Raw genomic sequence first — 25,545 nt, 5'->3', positions numbered from 1 at the left:
TCATAATCTTTTGGAAGATAGGTGCATTTTTATATTAGACTCTCCAAATAGTATAATTTTAGCTGTCCATTATCAAGATTACCTCAGATTGATACTGTCAACCCATGTATAACCATTACATGCCATACAGGAGCATATCATAAATGCTACAGAGTATTTTTGTTAAAGTGAAATTTACACAAAATAAAATATACCATTCAAAGTGTATAGGTCAATGAATTTTGACAAATGTTTGCAACCACAGTATCATCACTATAGTGAAGATGTAATTTCCATGCATCTTCTTGTAGTCACTGTAGTAGTAGTCAATCTACTGTCCCCACTCTTTGCCCCAGATGGCTTGCTGTCACTATAGAATAGTTCTCCTTTTTTTTTTTTAGAATGTTATGCAATTGGTTCATACAAATTACAGCATTTTTCATATAGTTTATTGGTGCCATAGATTATGATACGATTTAAGCAAACAAGATGCAGTTTGTGTGCTTATGCTTTGTATGAAATATGCATGCATGGATAGTTTGCAGTTTAGTGAGATGAATGAATCTTGCTTAACAACAACAGTCTATGTGAGTGTGGGGGACTAGGCATGTGGCTTTCTATTCTTTGAGTCAGAAAGAAATGTCCCAACTTACCAGCAGCAAAGGTCTAGAGGGATGAGTGTGTGTATTCTCCTGAGTCTATTTGCCGAGTTATTTTAGTTTCATATAACACTTCTCCTTTGAAGCCTCTGTTATGAGTCAATTATGGCTCAATCAAACTTTCTAAATTATAAAAGGTAGAAAGTCTGAGGAATAAAAGGAAAATGACAATAAAATTCCTTCCATATTATCTCATAGACAATTCTGCTTGTACACTTATTTCTGTTTTCTAAATGCAGTGTTTATTTATTTATTTATTGAGACAGTGTTTCTCTTGTAGCTTCAGTGTCTGTCCTGGATCTCACTCTGTAGACCAGGCTGGCCTTGAACTCACAGAGATCCGCCTGGCTCTGCCTCCCAAGTGCTGGGATTAAAGGCGTGTGCCACCACGGCACGGCCTTAAATGCAGTGTTGTATACACACATTAAAAACACGACTTTATCTCCTTTTTCATTTAGCTTTTTTTCACCTATGACAAAGATTTATTTTATATATTACTCATATTGTGAAGATAAAGATAATATGAAATGTATAAAATCATCTCCAAAGTCAGATCTTTTAAATAAAAATCAAGTTCATCAGATTTTATAGTTCTATTAATTTTTATTCTTTATTTTATGTGAACATTTATGAACCTTTCAAAATGTATGTATTCAACTAGCATTCAGTTATTGAAGTCCAAAAGTAAAATAGCACTTTATTAAGTAAATAAATAAAACAAACAAAACAACAGTGAGTTATTTCACTCTCATAAAGCTTATAGCTTCATTAGAGAAATAGATCAAACAACTTAATTCATAGCATAAGAGAATTGACCCTCTATGCCTGCAGAAACTGCTTCTGTGAAATCAGCCAGTCATTGTCAATATTGCTGCTGACGTGGAGTACACATTCAGGCCAACTTTGGTTTCTTCTGTGCTTAATACACTGTGTAGTGGGTAGATGTTCCAGCTTTGACCTGGAAGTACTACCCTTAGTGAGGCTTCTGTTAACTGCCACACCTACCTATGACCTGCCCCTGGGGTGAGACAGAGAGGGTAGCCATTAAGACCCGAGATCCAGATGTGCTGGGCCTCTTGGTTCCTTGTGATCCTGAATGCTGGATGGCAGACCGAGCCAGAGTTCTCCAGAGAACCCCACTGGACTGCATCTCACCTTTCCCAGAACCTCTAACCAACCCCTTTACTGGCTGTAAGTTACCCCAAAATAAACTTCCTTTATAACTATGTGGAGTTGCCTTGTTAAATTCCCCACATTAATACTGTACAGATTGCTTTGTCATTATTTCCAAACAATTACTTACATGCCATTTTCTTTGTATTGGATATTGCAGGTAACAAAGAGATAATTTTATTTTATTTTATAATTTAATTTAATTTTACATATCAGCCACGGATTCCCTTGCTCTCCCCCCTCCTGCATCCCCCCCCATAGAGATAATTTAAAGTATACCAAAGGGTTTATGTAGGGTTTTTTATGTAGTATGAAAATACTGTTCCATCTTATGCACAGAATCTGAGTATCTATAGATTTTGGCATTTATGGGGAGTCCCAGAAGCAGTTGCCTTCAGATGCCAAGAAATGATTTTCCTGTTGGTGAAAATCTCTTTGATGAGCATGAAACTAATGGTCTACATGTTCAAAATACAAGGTTTTCACACAATACAGACAATTTGTGTACTTAAATTATTTCAAGATAATTTCAATATTTTAAACATAAAGTTTACAGTTTGAGAATGGTAGATTTAATATCTTTTTGTCTTATTAAAACCACAGGGAAAAAAGTGAATGGAGAAGAACATCGTAATATAATCTTGTCTGAATCATACACTAACAAGCAGAATCCACAGAATCCAGATCAAAATTACTTGTGGGATGTGTTTATTCACTGAGATAATTGGAGAGTTCATAATATTTATCTGCTGTGGTGGTATTGTGTTCCCCAAAATATTGTGCACGCTAATAAACTTATCTGTGATCAGAGAACAGGACAGCCACAATATTAAATATAGAGGATAGGCAGTGGTAGCACAGGCCTTTAATCCTAGCATTCCAGAGGCAGAAATCCCTCTGGATCTCTGTGAGTTCAAGGCCACATTGGAAACAGCCAGGCATGGTGACTCACACCTTTAATCCCAGAAAGTGAGCCTTTAATCCCAGGGAGTGAGGCAGAAAGCAGAAAGATATATAAGGCGCAAGGACCAGAAACTAGAAGATTTAGCTGGTTAAGGTTCAGGCTTTTGAGCAGCAGTTCAGTTGAGAGCCATTGGGATAAGGACACAGAAGTTTCCAGTCTGAGGAAACAGAATCAGCTGAGGAACTTTCGAGGTGAGGAAGTTGTGGCTTGTTCTGCTTCTCTGATCTTCCAGCATTCACCCCAATAACTGGCCCCAGATTTGTTTTTATTAATAAGACTCTTTAAGATTCATGCTACAATCTGCATCGTGGGAAACTGTAAAATAGTGAAGTTCATCTCTACTGATTTGAAACTTTTGGCTCAGTGGATGTAAAATTGGCCATTGCCATACCCAGTGCCTTTACGTCCAGTTGACTGACCCAACTGCTTAGATTCACACTCTAAGTGCACTACTGATAGACTTTTGCCCTGATTGTACCCCATGAAGATACCAGAATGTACTTTTTCTTCCCATGAGAACTTTGCAATACAAAGTTAGGATAAAGCTTCCTTGGAGCATGGTAGAAATTCAAGGAAAGCTGTGCTGCTTTTGAGTTGTGGGGAACAAATTGAGGGGTGGTTGTTGTTCCAGATGAACATAGGTAGACCTGCTTGGTAGAAGGAAGCACAAATGGCATGCTAAGTCATATGAGATGCAGAGGGTTCTTGCTGACCTTTCTTTCTCAGTGCTGTAAGCTCGCTCACCACTGTTTTCTGCCGTGTGTGTGTGTGTGTGTGTGTGTGTGTGTGTGTGTGTGTGTGTGTGTCAGTTTAACCATGTTTGGAGGAGATGACTGGTGAATGTCCATCTGTCAGATCTTAAAAGGACAGAAGGCATTGGATCAGGAGTCTGGAGGAGTTCTTCTACAGTTGTTTTGATGCCTGGCAGTAGATGAGGAGCATGGGCAATGAGGTAGAGAGACCTTAGCTTCTCACCAGCCTGCTAAGCTGAAGGAGAGAAAAGATGATGTCAGTATCACACAGACACTGCAGTTTGGAGAGTCTGCCTGTTTAAATTGCTCATCCTGTTTAACAAGACTGAAAAGGCTTCCACAGTGATGCTGATTTTTAGGAAGGTCTAAAATCCAAACAAGGGAAAAACCTTTGGAGAAAGAAGAGAAGGGCCTGAATAAATTCTAAATAGTATTCAGAGCAGTAGTGTTATTACCCAGTTACTAAACAAATGGCACGACAAATGCTTACAATTTTGGTTCAGCTTTGCTTCATAAAAATTTATTGAATACTGTGCTGTGCACTGTAGGAAATAAACAAGATGTGACTTTGTAATAATGTGATGGATTTTTAAGAGCACGAATTCCCAGATTTTTGTGAGTTTAAATATTTTTCTAGGCATATTTTCATTACTGAAAAAAAAATCTCTTAGGGCATGCTTTCATGCTGCAGCATATTTAAAATATATGTCCGTGTATACACGTGTTTATTATTTATAGATTTAATTTTGGAAATAGCCAGGCGATGAGGAACTAAGTCCTAGGAATAAGGTAGGTGATCAAAATGGAGAAAATTCTGTTTATCTAAGATGAAGTGTGACTGTATCTCATGGAGTGTGATTTTGGGGGTGAGGATGTCATAATAATTTTAAAAGAGTTCCTCTCCTGTTGTGTGGCATTCTTGCATTAAGGTTATCTCTTAGAATGACCATGAAGTAAAATACTTGATTACGTATCAATGTTCTGATGGGCTTATCAAAGTTGTAACTTCTTACACACGGAGGCTGAAAGAGGCTTTGGACCTTTAGGAACTACCAGGAAGGTAGTGTGGACATGAATGTGAGAACCAGGGAGTGAAGCCTGGCATCCATCACTATTGTTCACAGGGTTGAGGTGACTGTGTGATATATTCAAGAAACTGGGCATTGACCAGACTCACTCTTTAATTTTCATATAGATTGGAAAGGCAGAGGTTGTCTTCTGTCTGTCTGTCCCATCTGCTTTTCTCTGTCATATTCTGTTCCCTGTTTGTTTTACTCAGATTAATTTATGAGTAGAAATCTATACCTCTGAAGGACCTTGGCTATTTCTGTGTGCATTCAGTCTTTCTTGGTGCTGAGTTTCTGCAGAATAATCTAGAAAAGAGAAGTAAAGAAAGAAAGCAGTTGGCAAGAGCAATTCTGAATGGCTTCTTAAACTAAATGAACAGGATTGACTTGAGGTTTCCAATGGTTGATATATTTTCTTTTTTTTTTTAATTTCTTTTTCTCTTCTTCCTTCTCTTCTCCTTCTCCTTCCTCTCCTTCCTCTCCCTCCTCCTCCCCTTTCTTTGTTTCTGTTTTTCGGCTTTTTTTTTTTTAATGTCAAATGCTGTTTATTGAAGGAGGGAGGAGGTCTTACAGCACAATGGGAGAACCCTGGAGGGCAGAAGTTCGCTACCACATTTTACAATCTTGCATCTAAGCTGTTAATGCCCATTATGTAGGATACACAGACAAGGAACTTCCCTTAAGCATTCAGGAGGGTGGAACCCGGCAGGGAATTAGCATTGGGAGAATATCAAGGTCAGCAAGCAAGGCAACAGTTACCCTAACCAGGGGCCAGGGGCCTTCAGGTCCCCCTTTTACTAAAAAATGAGCTTCTGACTTAGGTTGCGTGGGACGTCAGCAGGTCACCTTACCCATCATGGAGACGCCTGCCCAGGCCACACAGGTGCTCTGTCTTAGGTTGGTGAGCACCCCTCAGGCATTACCCACCTCTGAATACTCATTATCATACAGGCTCAATCATGTGTGAGCTGTTTTTCAAGACAGGGTTTCTTTCTCTGTGTAGCTCTGGCTGTCCTAGAATTCTCTGTAGAACAGGCTGGCCTTGCATTCACAAAGATCCACCTGACTCTGCCTCCGGAGTGTTGGGAACACTGCCTGGCTAATGTCTTCCTAATGCCCAGTAGCATTGTCTTCCACACTAGAGCTCAGAAGACTTTGGACAAGGACTAGTACACCCAGCTTTATTCTACACAGCATGTAGTGGAGTGCAGCAGGAGCCCAGTAAAGAACATGTCTTGTCAGACACCATCCATGATCCTCTGCAGATGGAAGCATTGCTCCCTGATTTTCATCTCACATTCCTCTAAATAAACCCCGCGTCTGTAGTAAGCTTGAATTGTATAACAAAATTCCATTGTCTGCATAGCTTAAAAAGACATTTATTCTCCAAAGTTCTTGGGGCTAGGAAGTTTAAAGTCAAGATGTCTACTAGTCTGTCCTGGTGAAGGCTATCTTTCTGCCTGGAAGACTGACTGTCCTCTTGCTGTGTCTTCACTTGGCAGATGGAACTGGGGCTCTGATGTTTTTTTATTACAGGAACACTAGTTCCTTTAAACCAGAGTTCCACCATCATGACTTCATTTAACCTCAATCACTTTAGATCAAATACAGCCACATTGGGAGGCTTGGCTTGTGGTGGTTAATATTGACTGTCAACTTGGCAGGATCTAGAATCACTATGTAAACAAACCTTTGGGTATGTCTTTAAAAGATTATTTAGATTAGATTAATTAAGGTGGGACTATTCCACATTTGGTATTTCTGGCTGCATAGAAAGGAAAAATCTAGCTGACCAGCATTTGTTTCTCCCCGTTTTCTGACTGTGGATGCAATGTGACCAGCCTCCATCCACTTCTGGCATAGATTTCTGTAGTGGGTAGCTGCTCCAGCTTTGACCTTGAAACACTGTCCCTAGAGTGATGGCAGGTAACTGCCACACCTGCCCATGACTTGCCCCTGGGGCTGACCTGCCCTTAGGGCATGGTCGAGAGGGAACCTCTTAAGGTACATACATGCTTGCTCTTCTGGATACCTCGTGGTCCTGGAATCTGGATGGGAGACCAAGCCTGAGTTCTCCATTGGATGGTACCTCATCTTTTCTGGATCCTGTAACCAATCCCTATTGACTGTAAGTTATTCCAGAAATAAACCTCTCTTGATTACCAGATGGATTACATGGAATTGCCTCATTAAATACAGCAATAGACTTTCCTGCCACCAGTTCCTGGAGAGCAATTGCCTAGAGAAATGTTTCCTCAGAGTCAGCGCAGAGGTTGCTGCAACAGTGGTCCAAAGGAGCCATGCTCCATCCCAGATGTGGTCCTGTTTTGGCAGACATAAAAACTGCAAGACGGAGAAAGTCATGAAATCTTATGCCACACTTCCAGAGAGCCATTAAAGCTAGGTAATGTGAGGCAGGGTCAGACTCCTTGCATGGAATTCCAGAGGGGCAATAGTGTGAAGATGAAGCCTACCTTATAGTAAAGACCCCAGATGCTGGAGATGCAACAGAGATTTCTATGTAGTCTCCAACCTTTATGTTACTTAAAGTCATTGGATAATCTTCAGATGGAGCATGTGTAAGACAAGAAAATACTGGACACTAAATCCTGTCAATGTTCAAAACGCACACGAAAGAGAACTACTGTAAGGAAGTGAAGAAGCATGGCCATTTATCTTTGTATATCCACCACTGAGCACAGAATCTTCTCGGTGTGCTAAATTTAACAGAACAAGTGCAGACTGCATGGTTATTGATGTACTTCACAGCCAATCTCTTTGTCCTGTCCAGGAGCTAAATGGACAGTTGGCTAAGGCAAGGGCCCTAATGAGTGTCGTAGATTGAAGGGGTAGGGAACAGAAAGTTCAAGGAACTCATGTCAGCTTACAGGAGCTTGAGGAACACAGGATTTACCTCTCCTCCTCGGTTCTTTTCCCCTTGCCCTGGCTTTCCGATCTCTCTACTGTTTGAGACGGTAAAGATGAGTACTTCAGTAAGGATAAATAACCCAGTTCTCCAATGGAGGAAGAATTGACTCCAAAAGGCTAGCTTATCTCTACCTCCCACAGCAATCCGGAGTTCTGGAGTAGGGTGTGAAACATGAGATTTCCATTTGGGAAATGTATTCTGGTGCAATGAAATGCTGGTGGTGGTGATGGTGGTGGTGGTGCATGGTGCAGCTGATGACAATGTTCGGTTGTTAGCTAATGGTAGTGCCTTCCGCTGGTCTTTGTCGGGGTAGCTCCTTGAAAAGGACCAGCAATGCCAGTTGGGAGTGATTTTAGGCTATTCCTTGATCAAGTGCAGTAACTCTGCCCTTTAGCCTAGGCGGTGATATCTGGCCGCAGCTGGGAGGCAGTGCATGCGCGCCTGGCCAGGGCAGTAGGGTTGGAAACTCTAGGGAGGAGCAGGCGAGGGGCGTGTTGTGGGCGTAACCATATAGAACTAGGCCACGCCTCTCTCGCCTTTCCAGCCTGCGCAAGCGCGCTGTGGGCCGTTAGCTGTCAGGAGCCTAGCAGCGGGCGGCCGGGATCCGACGTCTGTGCAGGGACTCAGCTATCTGAGCCCGGTGCAGCAACCACCCCGACAAGCAAGCGCCCCGAAGGCCCGGGCTGCCTGCCAGGTCACAGAGTCGAGCGGAGACCTGTGGGGCAGTTGGCCGCGCAGGCAAGATGGGGAACCGGGAGATGGAGGAGCTGATCCCGCTGGTGAACCGTCTGCAGGACGCCTTCTCGGCGCTGGGACAGAGCTGTCTGCTGGAGCTGCCGCAGATCGCCGTAGTGGGCGGCCAGAGCGCCGGCAAGAGCTCGGTGCTCGAGAACTTCGTGGGCAGGTGAGCGCACTGGGAACGCGGTGGGGGCGCGGCCGTGGGGGCGCCCCTGCTCCAGGCCGTTGGAACGTGGAACGGTCTGGGGAGCCCGAGGGTGGACTAGAGGCTGCGGCGGATTGGGGGCAGAGCAGGAGTGTCCCTGGAGCAGGCGAGGTCCTCCCTCCTCTGGGCATCCTTCGTCTCCGCATCCTCCACCCCGTGGTGACCCCCTGTCTGCCTTTCATCCTGCCATACAAAGCCATTTCCTCCCCACCAAGGGTGGGGGAGTCGGGGTCCGCCCCAGGATCGACTTCCCTCGCTGGCTCGGTGCGCGCCAGCTCCTGGCAGCCTGGATGCGCAGCTCGGTGCTTTCCAGTCCCCTGGTCTCAACGTCCTCCTCCCTTTCCTGTCACCCTCCCTGAGGCTCTCAGCTCGGCTGTGGGGATTTACCCCTCCTCCTCGGTTCTTTTCCCCTCGCCCTGGCTTTCCGATCTCTCTACTGTTTGAGACAGTCATCGTCTGCCCCGAGCTGGGGAGGCGGGGTGTGTGGACCCAGAAATCCCTGTGGTGAAGGCTTATCCGGAGACGCTTGCCTACCACCCTTCGCCCAGGGAGCAGAAGAATAAACGGTGGCGTGTTTTGAGTGTTCACCCATTCACTGCTCAGGCATGACTGAAAACCCGAGACCTCCGGGGGTGACCGTGGACTTGTGATGTTCAGGTGCCGTGTCATTCCTGCATCATCTCAGAACTGACCAGCATCTTTCTCGCACTTTCTCTGTCCCCCCCCCTCCCCCCAGCATCCTCTTGCGTTCCCTAAGCTCTTATTTATCCAACTGGTCTTCAAGCTAACATACAGAACCCAAATTGTAGTTGTGGCTTTCTTCATGTCTCCCAATTAAAAAACAAATAGAGAATTATTACTGTTTTAAGTCGGGAATCTACGTTTCTTTCGGTGAGCAATTCAGGAAGGATTAGTTACCCTAACGGCCTGGCGTGAGGAGCGAACTATGAAGGCTGAAATCTGTTTTCCAGTAGTAAACCAGGTAGAATGTGCAGCAGTGAAGACAGCAGGCTGGAGGGGGCAACTGGAATTGCGTTTTATTCTTTTATTTGGCTGGAGAGCGACTTGTGATGCAGAGGGTTCTTGCTACGGTCCTCCACCCCCTTCTTTCTTTTATTGCTTGGCAATGTGTAAACTGTAACGCTGACTGTTCCCACATTTTTGGGTGTGAGCATCACAAAGTGCGTTTTCTTTTTTCTCTGATGATGCGCCACCTCTCAGGAGATACGCTTCATTTTTTTTTTTTTTTTTTTGTTTCAGTATGAACTAGAAAGATAAAAAGTGGAATTGCTGGCAACTGGCTGCTATCCTTGGCTAGTCATTTCCCCTTGTTTTTATAATTCATTTTGCTCAATAAGAAAAGCGATAGCAAAACATTTTGTCTACGTCATCTCAGATTTCTGGTCTAAGGCGAGGATGTAATGATATTTATTCTAAAAAAAAATCCTTGGAGATTAAAATTGCGTTTCAATGCAACAGCCATGTTTCCCTGCACCTTCCTTATAATATACTTGGATGAGCATATAAGTATATTTTGGTCAGTGCCTTTGAACTCAATGTAAATTCTATGCACATATCTCAGTTCTGCTCTCCAGGTTTGAAAAGCTGAACAGTCTTCTTAATGCTATGGTATAATGCAAGTGTGTGCGTTTCCCTTTGCTAGCTGTATATTCTTTTGTCATGAGACAGAAAAAGGAGATACAGTAGAGTAATATATTTAATTGTGAACATTTTTCTAGAATGAAGTGAAAAATAGGGACTATAAAAATCAGAGCATTTACCAGAGTGCATCAGTAATTTGCTGTACTTTATGAAGTTTTACTAGTGGTGACTGTTGGAATGATGAAGAAAATAATGAGCAGAGAAGAACATGTTCATTAAGTAAGCCTTTATTAGCTGCACGGTAGCACCTGTCTAGCACAGCTTATATATTAAGGAGGAAACTTAATTAGAAGGTCATTTGACTTTAATAAAGATTTCAGTCATTGAATTATTGAAGAATCTATTTTCTAATTATAACTCAACCTTAGGGGGGAAAAAATCTTTCCAGTTTCAGAAGTGAATCAGCCCAGGTTGGGGAAAAAAAAGGTATTCATGTTTCACTGTAACCTCTTAACTTTTTATTAACCAGGAATTTTACAACCAACATAGAGTTCTTTAAAATGCAGTATTTCTCCTCTACTCAGTGCTGTTTTCATTTTAATGCTTGACCAATGGTGTAGTGACAGAGTATAATCAAGCACCAGGGTCCTCACTTGCATCAACTGTTTGCTTCTAAATTCAGCTTGTTCTCTTCAACTTCTGTTGCATTCATTTATTGACTTATTCACCACTTAACAACACATCTTTAGTAGCTAACCATATCTTTCCCTTGAAAATAATTTGCTTATGTTGATTTTTTTAAATACCACTGAATGCGTTTGGATGTGAATGTGTTTATTTAACTACATGTAAAATCAACTTTGGGGTGATAAGTTTGAGTGTATCATGAATAAAATGCATCATGAATGAACTCCTTGTTTGTGATTTTCTTGCTGAAGTGACAAATTTGCATATTAATGTGATATAGTGTGAGTAGCTAGATTGTTTTGATTGAAGGCGAGCCTATATGCTGGCAGTGAGAAACTGCTTAAGGTCTGTGGGTCTAATACCCAGAAAGTAAAGCCCATGGATTGAATCTGTCCATCTGTCTAGTTTGTAAATGGAAGAATTGAATTTATTCAGCTGCTTTCTTATTTATGTATTTATATGAACTTCCTTGCCCCTCCCTTTCAGATGAACTCGGGGCCAGGAAGGTGCTCCCCCCACCCAGCTATATTTCCAACCCATGTCTCTCAACTTTTTTTTTTTTTTAAATTTAAGTAAAAAGACTTGAATCACTCTGTATCCTAGGCAGCAGGCACTGAACTTGTGATAGTCCTCTGTCAGCTGCTGAGTAACTGGGCTTATAGGCCTAAGCCACCTGCATAAAGAGAAAAGATCCTGAGACTCGGCTCTAAGCATGTATGTTTAGAGGGCAGTCAAGGTAAAAACAATGGCTAATATTTATTGAGTGATTGCTGCACATTGGATACTATCTTGGGTCCTTTTATATGGATAAGCTCATTTAATCCTCGTAAAACTCCAAAGAGGTAGCTAGGCTCATTCATTTCATTTTACTTAATAGGAAATTAAAATGTAATGAGCTTGAACAAGTCACTCATGGATAATTTCAGTTAATGTAAAAACTTCTGTTCAACCTGAGGTGTTAGAGGTCTTTAATGTAGTCTTTAAAACCTGTGTGCTGGACTGTCTTACCACGTGGAGGTTTATCACACCTTTTGCTTAATATTTTCAGCATCTTTCTTATTGGTCTTATAACTCTGGGCTTATGAGCAAGAAACTGCTATATTGATAATTCTATTCCTATTATGTTGTGTACATCTACTCTCTTAGAAGTATTGATTAAAAGACACAAATTTTTATTTACTCTATTAGACATTCCTGAAGATAACTCTGAAACATAAATGTGTTGTTTCCTTAAGTATGTGTTTAGAGTGCGTACAACTTGTTTATTGAGGTGCTAAGTGAAAACTGTACTAGCTGCTAATGTGCAAATGTTTTTAATGATACACTTGTTAGCAGCATTAGTTGTTCAATGCTAATTATATAGGCAGAAGATTTTATGTTATTGTGTTCCAGTCTGGGTGGTAAACAGACCTCCAATTCTGAACAAGTAGAAAAGATTTTGTGGTTAATGGAAGCTAGATAAAAGATTTTTAAACCCTGACTATACTGATGGGAGTTTGTTTCAATGTGGAAATTTCTCAATATTATTTATCTATTTCCTTACAAGGTTTATAAAGACTTTGGTTATCCCGTTTGAGGGAAACTGTTAGCCATTTGATGATGTTATTGGATATGACCAGATAATTTAATCTAAAATTTATATGGCTCAAGCACTAACCTACTCTTAACTCCTTTGACAGATTTCATTAACATGTTTAAAACTGAGTAAGAGCCCTCTAATTGTGAATAAGGTTAAAACTTAGTAAACCAGAGTACGTTTGTATGAGTGGAAGGATTTTGTTAAAATAGCAAAATAAGTTACTGGATTTTTAAAAAAGAAACGGCTCTTAAGATTATAATTATTAGGTTAATGGATGCTGATAATTAAAATGTAATACCTACTGAAAATTATGCTTAGAAATTTCCAAAGAATTATTCGGTAAAATATGAAAAATGTGAACTGTTCTTTATCTAATGAGTTGGTGGAACCTGAAATTATGAAGATATCTGTGCTGAATCAGCATTATATAATGCCTTTTACAGCTATCACTGGTTCACAATTAGTAGAATTTATTCACCACACCAACATTATTACTTAGTTAAATACCAGTAATGTCTGAAAAGAAATATGGATAAGTGAACTGACTTTGACAGAATATCTTTGTTTTGGATTTATTCATGATTAACCAATATAAAAATTCTTTTTAACATTTTAAAGAATGAAGTTGGGGGCCTGAGAAGATGGTTCAGTGATTAAGAGTGTTTGCTGTGCAAGGGTGTGGACTTGAGTTTGGATCCTCAGGGCTCACAATAACTTAGGTATGGCCTTGGGTGACTGTAACCCCAGAAACAGGTGGATCCCGGGAACTTGATAGCCAGTCAGCCTAGTCAGAACTGCAAGTTTCAGGTTCAGTGAGAGACCTCATCTCAAAAAATAAGAGAGAGAGCAATAGATGAGGATGCCCACCTCTGGTATAGACCCACACATGTTTATGTGCATAGAACCCCTCCACTTATACAGACATACAAGTAATAATAAAAGAATGAAGTTGGGGCGGGCATAGTATCTCATGCCTACAATGCATCCAGGATGCTGAGATGTTGTGGGTTCCAGGCAACCTGGGCTCTCGTGTGAAACTCTTTCTCAACACTTGTCCCACAAACCACCACCACTACCTCATTCACCTCTAATTGTGAATAAGGTTAAAACTTAGTTAACCAGAGTACATTTGTACTGAGTGGAGGGATTTTGTTAAAATAGCAAAGCAGGCAGTCTTCCATAATGTCAGAGGGATGGAAATAATATTTAGGCATCTTAGAACATAGGGTTTTGGGTTCTCTATTAATGAAATATAATATTTGATTTATATATTAGTATGCCTTTTATTGCTATAACAAAATTGTGGGGACTGAGTAATTTTATAAAGAAATGAGGTTTATTTAACTTAAAGTTTTAGAGGCTGGGGGCTCAAACAGCACTGTATGGTTTTGGTGAGGGCTTCATGGAAGATGGCTTTATGTTAGAGTGTGTGTGAAAGAGGTACAAGTCCCGTGGCAAGAAAGAAAGCCTGAGAGAGAAAGAAGAGTGGAGGGAAATGTTTTTCTCTTATAAACAGCCATCTTGAGAATTCACCAAAGCCCCACAAAAGTGCATTAACTACTTCAGAGATCAAAGACCCCAATGATCTCAATCATCTCTGCCAAGGCCTACCTCCTAACACTTCTCCCACCCCTCACCACTGCCAGTGGAAGCCAAGCTTCTGAGACAAACACCAACCACACCAGAGCAGCATGAGGCTGGGAGGCTTTACTTAGACCTCGCCTTTTCTGTGGCTACTCTTAAGCAGAGTTAAATTATGAGGCTTTACTCATTATGATGGTCTTATTTACTTTTAAGAGGATCAAAGGCAGCTAGAAAAGGGGACTTTTCCTCTCTTCCAGAGCCAAATTAAGAGAGCTGAAAGTTAATGTACTATATAGAATAATCTAATAGTCTACATGGACAGAGTTTTTCCATTTCCCCAATCTAAGCCTACATTGCAATTTTTCATCCTATTAACATTGATGTAAAAACCTGAAAGGATTATGACATACTGAACACATGTTTCAATAATAGAGGGAAGAGCAGGCCAACATTAGTTTAGGCCTTACTGTGCATGTAGGCCCAGACTCTGCTATGTAGTCTCCACATCTCCCAGTTCTTATGGTTTTCACATCCAAAAGCCAACGGGGATAAAACTCAGAGGCAGAGAAGCAAGCTATTAGTGTAGACCACATGGCTAGTAAGCTGCCAAACCTTGACGTAACCTTGGACACGACTCTTATTGGAATTCTTGAGAAATGTAGAGGTAACATCAATGAACATCTATTTATTGAATTCTAAGTATAGTGGGCATATAAAACACCCAGAAACTGGTGTGTGTGTGTGTGTGTGTGTGTGTGTGTGTGTGTGTGTGTGTGTGTATGCATGTATATGGAGAGAACTGTCAAGCTGGTAAGATGCCTCAGTAGGGAAAGGCACTTGCTCTCTCCTAGCTTGATGACCTGAGTACCCATGTAACCCACATAAATCTGCTCTCTGAGTCCACACATGTGCCATGGGACATGATATTCCCCCCCACATACTAATAGTAAATGAAATTGAAATATGAGAACTGACAGGATGAAGTATGAGATCACAACTTTGAAATGAATATATAAAAGGAAGGCTGTTGTCAATTAATTAGGGTAAAAACTTATATCACTTTTTAAAACAGCCCTCCCAAAGCTGCAGCTCTGAAATTGATCCAGGATTTAAGTGGAAAGTAGAAAATATATGGATTGCCCATGTCATTTTAGCTCAAGGCTACATGTATTGAAGTATCAATGTCAAGGCAGGGAGGTGATGATCTGTGTCTCAGTGTCTGGCTTGACAACAAGCCATTGAATTTAGACTGACTTTTTAATCACAAAGAGATAACTGCACATTACAGAGGGCCCAAAATGAGAGGAGCAAAGAGAGAAGGCACTGGAGAGATTAAAAATGTGACAGGGTTCAGGGGAGGATCTCAATGATAGAGCATTTGCCTAATATGTGCAAGGAGATGATAACACACACACACACACACACACACACACACACACACACACACACACACACAAACACACACACCTACCTCCAAGGCACTAATAATAAAGAGGAATTCCATTTTCTCATTTCAGAATGAAGCATTTAGTGTGAGAGGGAAGAGGAGAGGTTGATTTTAAATCATGTATATTTCTGGGAGTGGTGGTACACACCCAGCAGTATACATGCACTCCAGAGGCAGAGGCAGATCGATCTTTGTGAGTCTGAGGCCAGCTAGTCTCCATTTGGAGTTCCAGATTACCCAGAACTACATAGTGAGACCATAAATAAATAAATAAATAAATAAATAAATATATTTTTCAGAAACTATTTTCAAAAAATTGAGTGTTTATTAATAGTGGACGAGTAGCATTTTGCACATGTGTGGCTATGCATAATTTATCTTTTCTTCCTTTACCAGAAGCAAGGACTTTGGCATCACAAAAGATTGATGTACGAAACTTCCCTCTGGTTTAATTTTCACTCATTTCCTGGAGTTACATTAGGATACTCCAGGAGATTTGTCCAAGGTCAGGAAAAGTTAGAGAGCAGGCTTTGGAACTTGATGTTCAGAACTTGTAGTTTTGCCTTGGTTTTCATTGTCTCCTCTCCCTCCCCCATTGTTTTAGAGCGTCTCCCTCCCGCCCCCACCCTGCCTCCCCCTTTTCCCATTCCTCTGCAGTACTGGACCAGGCCTTCTCCTTGACACTCCCTAGAATTACTCTTCTTGCTAGCACACCAGCACTGACAGTGCGTGGTTGTTGTTGTTTTTTTTTTTTTTTCCACACAGGATGGTAGATGAAGACGAGGAGCAGAGTTCTTCTCAGAGTTAGACAAGATAATTTTCTGAGATGGTGTACCCCTGAATAAAATGTGAGATTTAGAAGATCAAATGATACACTGCATGTTGTCGTCTAGGTGGGCACCAGTTAGAAAGCTGAGCCTATCACAATCAACGATAGGGCTTTCCTTACACCAAGTCATGCTTCTGAAACATTGTGTATAAATAATAGAGCTGAAAAGGTCACTACTTAAATGGGTGGGATTTTAGATAAAAAATACATCTGGGTAGCAAATATACATCCTTCAGTTTGCCTGGTTCACATTCTTGCCTTGATTGTGTTTGCGGTCTTTGAGGGAATTGAGCGGCATTAAGGTCTGTCAATGTTATTATACAAGTAATCTCAATAGTTAGTTTTTAACAAGCGTCAATAAGGTTTTAAATCCTTGATTTTGCAGAGATCGCTGTTTCCAGGTGCTAAAAGTGTATGTACATCAATGATTCCTTGTGACAGTATGTCATGTCCTGCTTCAAGGAAATGAGAGAGCTATGGGTTGCATATATAGGCATATCAGAAATAGAGTTTCTGAAGCACCCCTTTGTCTATTGTTTCAGTGACTTAGATAAAAAGACAGATCCACTTAAATAAGTAATTTGATGGGTGAGTGTCTTAGATGGAGTTTCCATTCCTGCAATTAAACACCATTACCAAAGCAACTTGGAGAGGAAAGGGTTTATTTGGCTTACACTTCCACAGCATTATTCATCATTGTAGGAAGTCAGGACAGGAACTCAAACAGGGCAGGAACCTGGAGACAGGAGCTGATGCAGAGGCCATGGAGGAGTGCTCCTTACTGGCTTGTTCATCATTGCTTGCCAAGCCTGCTTTCTTATAGAACCCAGGACCACCTGCCCAGGGATGATACCACTGACAATGGGCAGAGCTCTTCCTCATGAACCAGTAGTTAAAAAAAAAAATACCTTACAGGCTTGCCTACAACTCGATCTGATGGAGATATTTTCTTAATTGAAGTTCCCTCCTCTCGGATGACTTTAGTTTGTGTTTAAGTTGACATAAAACTATCTAGCACAGTGACCAATCTTGCTTGTGGTTTGTGTCTTTTTAGAGTACTCTGGAAAGCAGCTTTTGAGGAGTCATCACATGATGAATGGGCTTGTGCTTGGTTGACTGGAGTCCCAGTCCCATCTCTGACTCTCACTAATATCGTAACGGAGTTAGCCTTCTTGGGATTTAGTTTACCTATCTGACTTAACTTTGGTGTGTGTGTGTGTGTGTGTGTGTGTGTGTGTGTGTGTGTGTGAATTCTGAGTTGGTGCCTTGTATCTGGCCCAAAAGATACATTCAATAAATGATGGCACTATGATTACATCATTTATTTAGACTAGGTGTTTTTTGAACATTGAAAAAGTAAGCCAAGCATGGCTGCTCACTTCTATAAACTCATTGTTTGGGACACTGAGGCAGGAGTTTTGCCATGAGTTTCATGTGCCTGGGGAAGATGGTGAGTGTGAGGTCCTGTCTCAAAACAAACAAATAAAACTCAATAAAAACCAAAACCAAAACCAAGTCAACAAAAACCAAACCAAAGCAAAAACCAACCCACCCAAAATAAAAGAAAATGTACGAATGATCATGTGTATTTGTAGTCTTTTTTTTTTGTGTGTGTGTATGTGTGTGTGTGTGAATGTTACAAAATTATAGTTGCATCAAAATACACTTTTAGATCCCACTAAAAAGTCGTGTTTGGGACTTCCTGGGAGAAAGTTGTTCACATTCAGCACTATCACAATGTGACATCTTTCAATAGACACATATACATAAACTGAATTAAATTACTTCTCCATTCCAGCAGTTTCAAAGCACATTGTAATTAAATCATTAATCTTTACAAGTTCCCTGAGAGGGCAGTAAAGCATATTTTGTTAATTTAATTTATAAATGAAAACTATCCAATTGACACACAAGGAGTCCTTTGGTGAATCCTGGAGACAATGAAGTAATCGAATTAGTAACAGAAATAATAGAATGGATTTTGTAGCCATTCTCAGCCGTTCTAGAGAACAGACTTGTTACTTTAAAAATCATTTATTTTGTGTGCATAAGTGTCACATTTGGTGGTCACACCACAGAGGTCGGAGGACAACTTGTGCAGTTGGTTCTCACCTTCCACCATGTGGTTTCCAGAGCTGGAAACTCAGCTCGCGAGGGTTGGCAGCAGGACCCTTTGCCCGCTGAGTCATCTTGCTGGCCAGAGAATAGGCTTTGAGGAAGGCATTTGATTCTGTTATATGAAGCATACCATCTTTAGGGTATATTTTCCTTTGAAATGTTTGTGTGGGCGCGCGCACGCGCGCGCGCACACACACACACACACACACACACACACACACACACACACACACACACACGAGTGACGAGTGCCCAAACTCACTGAGCCATCTTTCTAGCCCTGGCAGAAGTCTAACTGCATTAAGAATTAGGAGCATTTCTAAGTCAGTTTGTGGCTTTGGTTTGTACTGGTGGGAGGTCCGTCCCCTGGAAATGTTGAAGGAATGTCCCCGGTGAGCTGCGGTTGCATGATGGTGCCTTCCGATGCTGGCTTGTCTTCCTCAGCCCCCTTCTGACTTCAAGTGCCTACCCTGGGTGCCTCTGCAGAGTTCTTACTATGTAACTGGTTCCCTGTCTGTTTACCCAATTATTGCAGCTTCTTGTATACCTGTTATTTTATACATATATATGTATGCATGTATATATATATATATATATATATATATATATATATATATATATATATATATATATATATATAATTCAGTGCTGGCATACAGCAGGAACTAGATGAGTGCATTAGCTACATGATCCTGGGGAAGTCATGGCTATGGAAGTTTTTTTTTTTTTTTTTTTGGTTTTTCCAGACAGGGTTTCTCTGTGTAGCTTTGCGCCTTTCCTGGATCTTGCACTGTAGACCAGGCTGGCCTCGAACTCACAAAGATCCGCCTGGCTCTGCCTCCTGAGTGCTGGGATTAAAGGCATGCCCCACCACTGCCCACTGCCTGGCGGAACCTGGTCACATTGTAACCACCGCCCAGCTAGCCTTCTTTTCATGCAGTCCAGCACACAAGCTCAGGGGGTGGTGTCTTCTATTTCGAGGGTGGATCTTCTCACCTCAATTAGAGCCATCAAGATAATCCCTCATAGGTATACCTGGAAGCTTGTCTCCTAGGTAACTTCAGATCCTGTTGACAATGAACTTTAACCACAACGGTTACAACGTTCATGGGCCATGGTGTCAAAGTAGTTGGTTGTGATAGCTTTAAATAAGGCACTCAGTTACATCTCAGGTGGCAATGACATATTCGTAAGTATATCCTAGGCAACATTAGGCTTCACCCTGGTTTTTAAAGCTGTTGAATGTGTCGGTACTGTTTTAAATCTATGCTCTTCTAATCCTTTGCTGATTCTGCATTTAAATGACTGAACTTACCTTTTCATTATAGTAGGCACAATTTCCATTGTATCATACTATCCTATGAGAATGAATTAAAATGGAGATCATTTTAGTATGAGTTTTTAAAATTAACTGCCATTTAATTGAAAAAGTTAAATGTGTACGCAGTAAAATCCAGCCATTCTAAAAGAATATGCAATAAAAATTGCCCTTTGTCCACTGAGGCCCCTCAAGATGTTTCACTTGTCTTCATGTCTGCCAGATTACTTCTGGGCTTAGGTTTTTGTGTACTATTCACATGTGCATGTGTGTGCACATGTGAGAAGACTGAAGATCAATATCCAGTGTCTTCCTTCATTGCTTTCTATCTTAATTTTTGAATGAGGGTCTTTCCTAGAGCCTCGAGCTCCCTGGTTTGACTGGCTAGCCAATGAGCTCCAGGCATCCTCCGGCCTCCACCTCCCCAGCGCCATGTTTACAGACATCTACACTCAGTTCCTCATGCTTGTCTGGCAAGCACTTTCCTGGTGGAGCCACTTCCCCTGAGTTTATATTCTCATTATGTGAAGTTTGATTTTGGGGGCAGAGAGCGTTTAATAAACTTGTTCGTGGGTAGCTGATAAAAGCAGCTGAGAGTTCCGTTTGAAAACTGCTGGCAGATGGGTTTGTTTGTTGGCTGAGTCCCTTCTTTAAGAGTCCACCGTGTGCCAGAACTGCGGGAGGCTCTCTGAGTGCAGTCACCTCTTCAAAAATTTGCTACTCAGTAGAATCTGATATGTGTGGCACAGGTATTATAGCGGAAAACACGTGTAGTGGTAGTGGTAACCTTTATTATCCAGACTTGATAGGATTTAGAATCGCCTAAGAGACAAGCTTCTAGGTATGTTGAAGATATTGTTTTCAGAGATGCTTAACTGAGGAGGGAGCAGAGACACTGTTCTATGGACTAGGGTCCCAGACTGAATGCAGAAGAGGAGGTGAGGGGAAATATAAGCATCCATTCTCTAGGCTTCCTGGCTGTAGACACAGTGTGCCCAGCTGCCTCATGCGCTTGCCCCCACCACCTTCCTTGTTAAGATGGCCTGTAGTTCCAAACCATGAACCCAAATAAGTCTTTCTTTCCTCATTGTCTTTGTCAAGTGTTTTGTCATAGAATGAAGACTGTGACCAACACACTGACCTATCAACTCTCAGGAGGATTTGTACCGTGACCAACACACTGACCTATCAGCTCTCAGGAGGATTTGTACTGTTACCAAAACACCGACCTATCAGTTCTCAGGAGGAAGATTTGTACTGAGACCAACATACTGACCTATCAGCTCTCAGGAGGATTTGTCAATAAATAGTTGTTGTTGGCAGAATGTCTTAGTTTGATGCTGAATATCTGTAGTGGAACAAATGATTTAAAATTACAGGAAGAAAGATTTAAACTTCACAGAAGGATGACTGTTCACTCTCGCAGTTAAAGAAGTCTAGGCAGTGCTGTACCCACAGGGGACAGGAGATTGCAGAGTCACTGGCTGCTAGGCACGTGACAACTGGGAGGAGGACTGGGCCTAAAGCACTTTGATGATTATGTGACTGAGCTTAATGGGTTTCAGGGAGGACTCCAACTTAAAAAAATGTATGTGTGTGTATATACATTTATATACATACAGCTCTTAGGATTTGTACTGTCACCAACACATCAACTTATCATATTATATACATATATATATACATTATATATACATACATATAGTAGGCTTCATCTAGATAGATAACAGATACATAAAAATGTTAAGACCTCCCTGAGTCTATTCTTTTAGGTACTCAAAAAAAAAAAGTAACTCTTAGTGTATGGAAGAGAAAACAGAATTGTTTCTGGTACAATTCTTTGAAGGAAGCAGCTGTAGATAACACTGTCATAGAGGTGAACTTATTACTGAAAAAAAGAATTGCTGTTAACACATTTTCTTAAATTCTTATATATTTATGTGTGTGTGAGTGTGCATGTGCAAGTGTGTGTGTATGTGTGTGTGTGCATGTGTAGGTACATTAGAGAACAGATTGATTGAGTTGGTTCTGTCCCCCCACCATCCAAGTCCCAGGGATGGAACTCAGACCCTCAGGCTCAGTGGCAAGTTTATTTCCCCGCTGAGTCATCTCACTCCATCGGACTTGCTCTCTCAAGCATCCCACATCGTAACCTCTACTTCTTTTAGGGATGTCCCCTTGTAGAAACCTGATTTACTCTGTTTTCAGAGTCTTCTTCCTAAATCTCATATCTGATTTCTTCATTCAGAATACCCTCTGGGTTTAGGGATGTGTCTCAGTAGAGTGCTTGTCTGATGTGCATGAAGCCCCAAGTTCAATCCCCCAGCACAAAAACGGCACATGTGTGGTGGCACATGCCTGTCATCCCTGCCCTTGGGAGGTAGAGACAGGAGGACCAACAGTTCAAGGTCATCCTCTGCTACACAGTGAGTTTGAGGCCAGCCTGGGCTACATTGAAATGCTGTGTAAAAACCATATCCAAACACCCTTCAGTGCACCTCTTCTTCCTTACCCCCATCTCAACAGTTCTGGTGAAGGCTCTTCTCATCTCACACTTAGGTGACTGGCAGCATCCTGCTTCCTCTGGCCCCATCCATCTATTTCACCACACTGTTGCTGGTCTCAGGTAGAAACTTCCAAAGCACAGCTTTGGTGTTTCCTCTTCTCAGAACTGGAAGCTAATGCCCCCTCCCTGCATCCTCAACATCTCTACTTGAGTTTTCTTTGACTCCTCTGGCTTTTGCCTGCCACTTTTCCCACTCAGTCTTTCTCTCTCTTCTCCTCTGTTTTGTGCTCACACAAGTCATTTCTGACCACGGAGGTATAAACACGGCTTTAGGAGAACGTGATATTTCATAACCAGAAGGAATTCAGATCGTCAAGCTGAAGGTGACATCTACTTTATGAAATACGTTGTTTTGGGGATGGAAAGGCAGTTTTAAAATGTACATTTTCTTTCGTGGAGTTGGCATAGATTGTGTCTAAGATCTGAAGAGTGCTGAAGAGAAGAACATGTAGTTTGTGAAGCCATGCTGCCTGGGGATACATGTCACCTCTGCTTCTTTGTCACTTCATGGTCTTGGGAAGTCATTTAATTTCATCTGTCTCAGCACTTGACTCATGGACAGTTAAATCAGGTAATACATGTAAAGCACTTATGTAGTATCTGTCACATCGTGTTAAGGTTTGTCACTAACAAAACACCTGAGCAAATAAAGTTAAAGGAGGAGAGACTTTGTTCTGACTCAAGGCATCAAGGATTCAGTCCACAGTCAGCTAGCTCCATTGTGGTGGACCTTTGGTGAGGCAGAACCAACATGGCGGGTGTGTGTGGGGGAGCATGTAACATATGAGGCTGCTGACTTGTTAGCATCTAGGAAATGGGAAATGGAGGGCACTGGGGACAAGCAATACCCTTCAAAGGCATCTCCCCCAGCAGAGATATACTCCTTAGTTCCCACCTTTCTCAGTTTCTATCACCTCCCAATAGTCTATTCTATCATCAGTCCACCAATGGGTTAACTCATTGGTTAGACCAAGGCCCTATGACCCAAGCACTTCCCCCAGGTCTCCACCTTTGAACATTACACCAAGGTTATATCTACACTATAATGTACACAGCATTTAGGATTATTTTTGATGAGTCCTTTGGTGCCTTCAGACCTTCAGTACTGTAGATAATAAACAAGAACACATTTCTGTGTGGAATCTATGAAAGATTTCATGAAAAGGGCTGTGACTTAAGATGAATTTGATAAACCAAGATGGGGTCAAAGGTACTAGGTAAGAATGTTTTCATGGAACAGAAAACTTCTCATTTGGCTCAGATAGGGGATGATGGGAGGAGCAAACTGGCAGGATGAATCGGGTTCTATGTTGGGCTGCTAGGATGAGAAGCCAGTATTTAACCCAAAGGTGAGAACGCTGAGCATTGATGAGGGATGCTGTGGAGCAGGGTTTAAGGGAGGTTAAGATGACCACACACTGGCTGTAGTGTGCATGGACGAAGGAGATATCAGGGACATTGAGGAAAAATGACTGATAGAGTGGTGATGGAGATGTGAGCTTGCATTTTTTTTTTTTTACTAGAAACAGAAAAAAGATCATTTCAGAGACAGAGTCTGTGATTACCCATGTTAAATGAAGACAAATGGGAGAGAGGAATCCTAAATAATTTTAAACTTTGTCTGGGTCCCTGGAGGAATGTTAGTGTGATTTACACATGTAAGTACGTGTGCAGGAGGAAGAAATACATCCTCCTGCTACTTCCAACTAATCAAATCCTTCACTGTAGTTGGGCCCCATGGCATAGACCAACAATCCCAGCAATTTGGAAAACAATGGAAAGGGGAATTACATAGCCAAGGCCAGCCTGGGTTACGTAGTGAGTCAAAACTTTCCCTGTCTCAAAATATAAAGAAAGAAAGACCATGGCTGGGTGCTTGCCTAGTATACATGAGGCTGATCCCAGTAGTACAAGATAAATAAATATTTTTCTCTTATTACATGCTCAGGGGCATCCATGAAGCATCCCATCTAACCACCCTGGCTCTACTGATTATGGCCTCTAACATTCTTAAAATTTACAGCCCCCACCCCCACATTGCTCAGTAGTTGAATGTTTCCATCTGTTGGCTTAACATCATTCTGGGGCACTGAGGTGGATTGAAACCATTTATTAGCATTCTGCACAGTATCTTGTACCTTGGACAAAGTACTGTTATAGACTAGATGTTTGGATCCCCTAAAGCTCAGATGTTGGAAGTCAGAATCTCCAATGTGATTGTGTCAGAGACTGGTCCATAAGGAAGTAATTAAGAGGTCATATACATGGGGTCTTGTGCTAAAGGAATTAGTGACCTTAAAACAGTGGTTCTCAACCTTCTTAATGCTATAATCCCTAATACAGTCCCTCATGTCGTGGTGGCCCCCAACCATAAATTTATTTTTGTTGCTACTTCATAACTGTAATTTTGCTACTGTTACAAATTGTAATGTAAATATCTGATACACTGATGGTCCTAGGTGACCCTCGTGAAAGGGTTGTTCGACCCCTAACAGGGTCATGACCCACACATTGGGAACTGCTGCCTTAAAAGAAGAGGCACCGGAGACTTCTTTTACCTCAGTGGGCAGGAAAAGACAAGTTAGCTCCAGAAGGAAGCAGCCATCTACAAGCCAGGAAGCATGACAGCCTTGCTCTTGGATTTCTGGCCTCCTCAATAGTAGAAATAAATGAGTGTTGTTTAAGCCACTGTGCCTGTGGCATTTTGTTACGGAAGCCTGAGCAGACTAATGCAGCTGCTTAATTTTTATTGAGTTTTCCCTAGTTAAATTGGTGATGTGACTTAGATGGATTGGTACTGAGATGAGGATCTTTCCTGGCTTTCAGGAAGAACTTCAGTTTTTCACCTAGGAAAGAAAATTGCTCCATCAGCTCTTGCTTTTGACAAACTGAAGCTCTTATAATGTTCTATAGAGTCACCCCTTCTCTCACCTGTATTTCCCTCTCCTTTTTCCAGAGTGATACAGACATACCCATGAGTCTACCATTTTAGCCTCTGCCTGTTTCAGTTGACTAAGCTTTACCTCCCTTCATGGCCTTAACACTGAATTCAGGAACCACATAGATTTGAATGATAGGGGAAAAGTATTACTTAAAAGATGGTCCATCCCAGGTCCCTCTCCCCCAAAGCCAGTATTTGAATATATGTGTAAGATTTACCCAAAGAACTTACCAGTAAAAGGTTCCTGGGTTCCCCTCATAGAAGCTTGTACTGGCTCTGGAACTAAGCCTGTGAGCAAGTTGTATTTTTCCAAAGCTCTCTTTGGAAGACCTTCTGATCAACAGCCAGGTATGGGAGCTGCTAACCACCATTTCCACCACTCCATTATTTCTGTAGCCATGCAGAGGC

General features: G+C 41.6%; 1 protein-coding gene across 8 annotated transcripts in view; it reads left to right on the top strand.

Moving 5' to 3' along the window:
• The first annotated feature begins 8,266 nt into the window (after positions 1-8,266).
• The window catches only part of Dnm3 (dynamin 3), a 495,138-nt gene continuing 477,859 nt past the window's right edge, over positions 8,267-25,545 (top strand). For all 8 annotated transcript variants that reach the window (XM_076547837.1, XM_076547834.1, XM_076547833.1 and 5 more), the window contains exon 1: positions 8,267-8,427. In XM_076547837.1, the coding sequence (XP_076403952.1) occupies positions 8,267-8,427 (161 nt within the window). The remainder of the gene's footprint in view (positions 8,428-25,545) is intronic.

This window comes from Peromyscus maniculatus, chromosome 11 (genome assembly GCF_049852395.1).
Source record: "Peromyscus maniculatus bairdii isolate BWxNUB_F1_BW_parent chromosome 11, HU_Pman_BW_mat_3.1, whole genome shotgun sequence".
In the NCBI taxonomy this organism is placed as follows: domain Eukaryota; kingdom Metazoa; phylum Chordata; class Mammalia; order Rodentia; family Cricetidae; genus Peromyscus; species Peromyscus maniculatus.
This window is presented reverse-complemented; position numbering and strand designations above follow the sequence as displayed.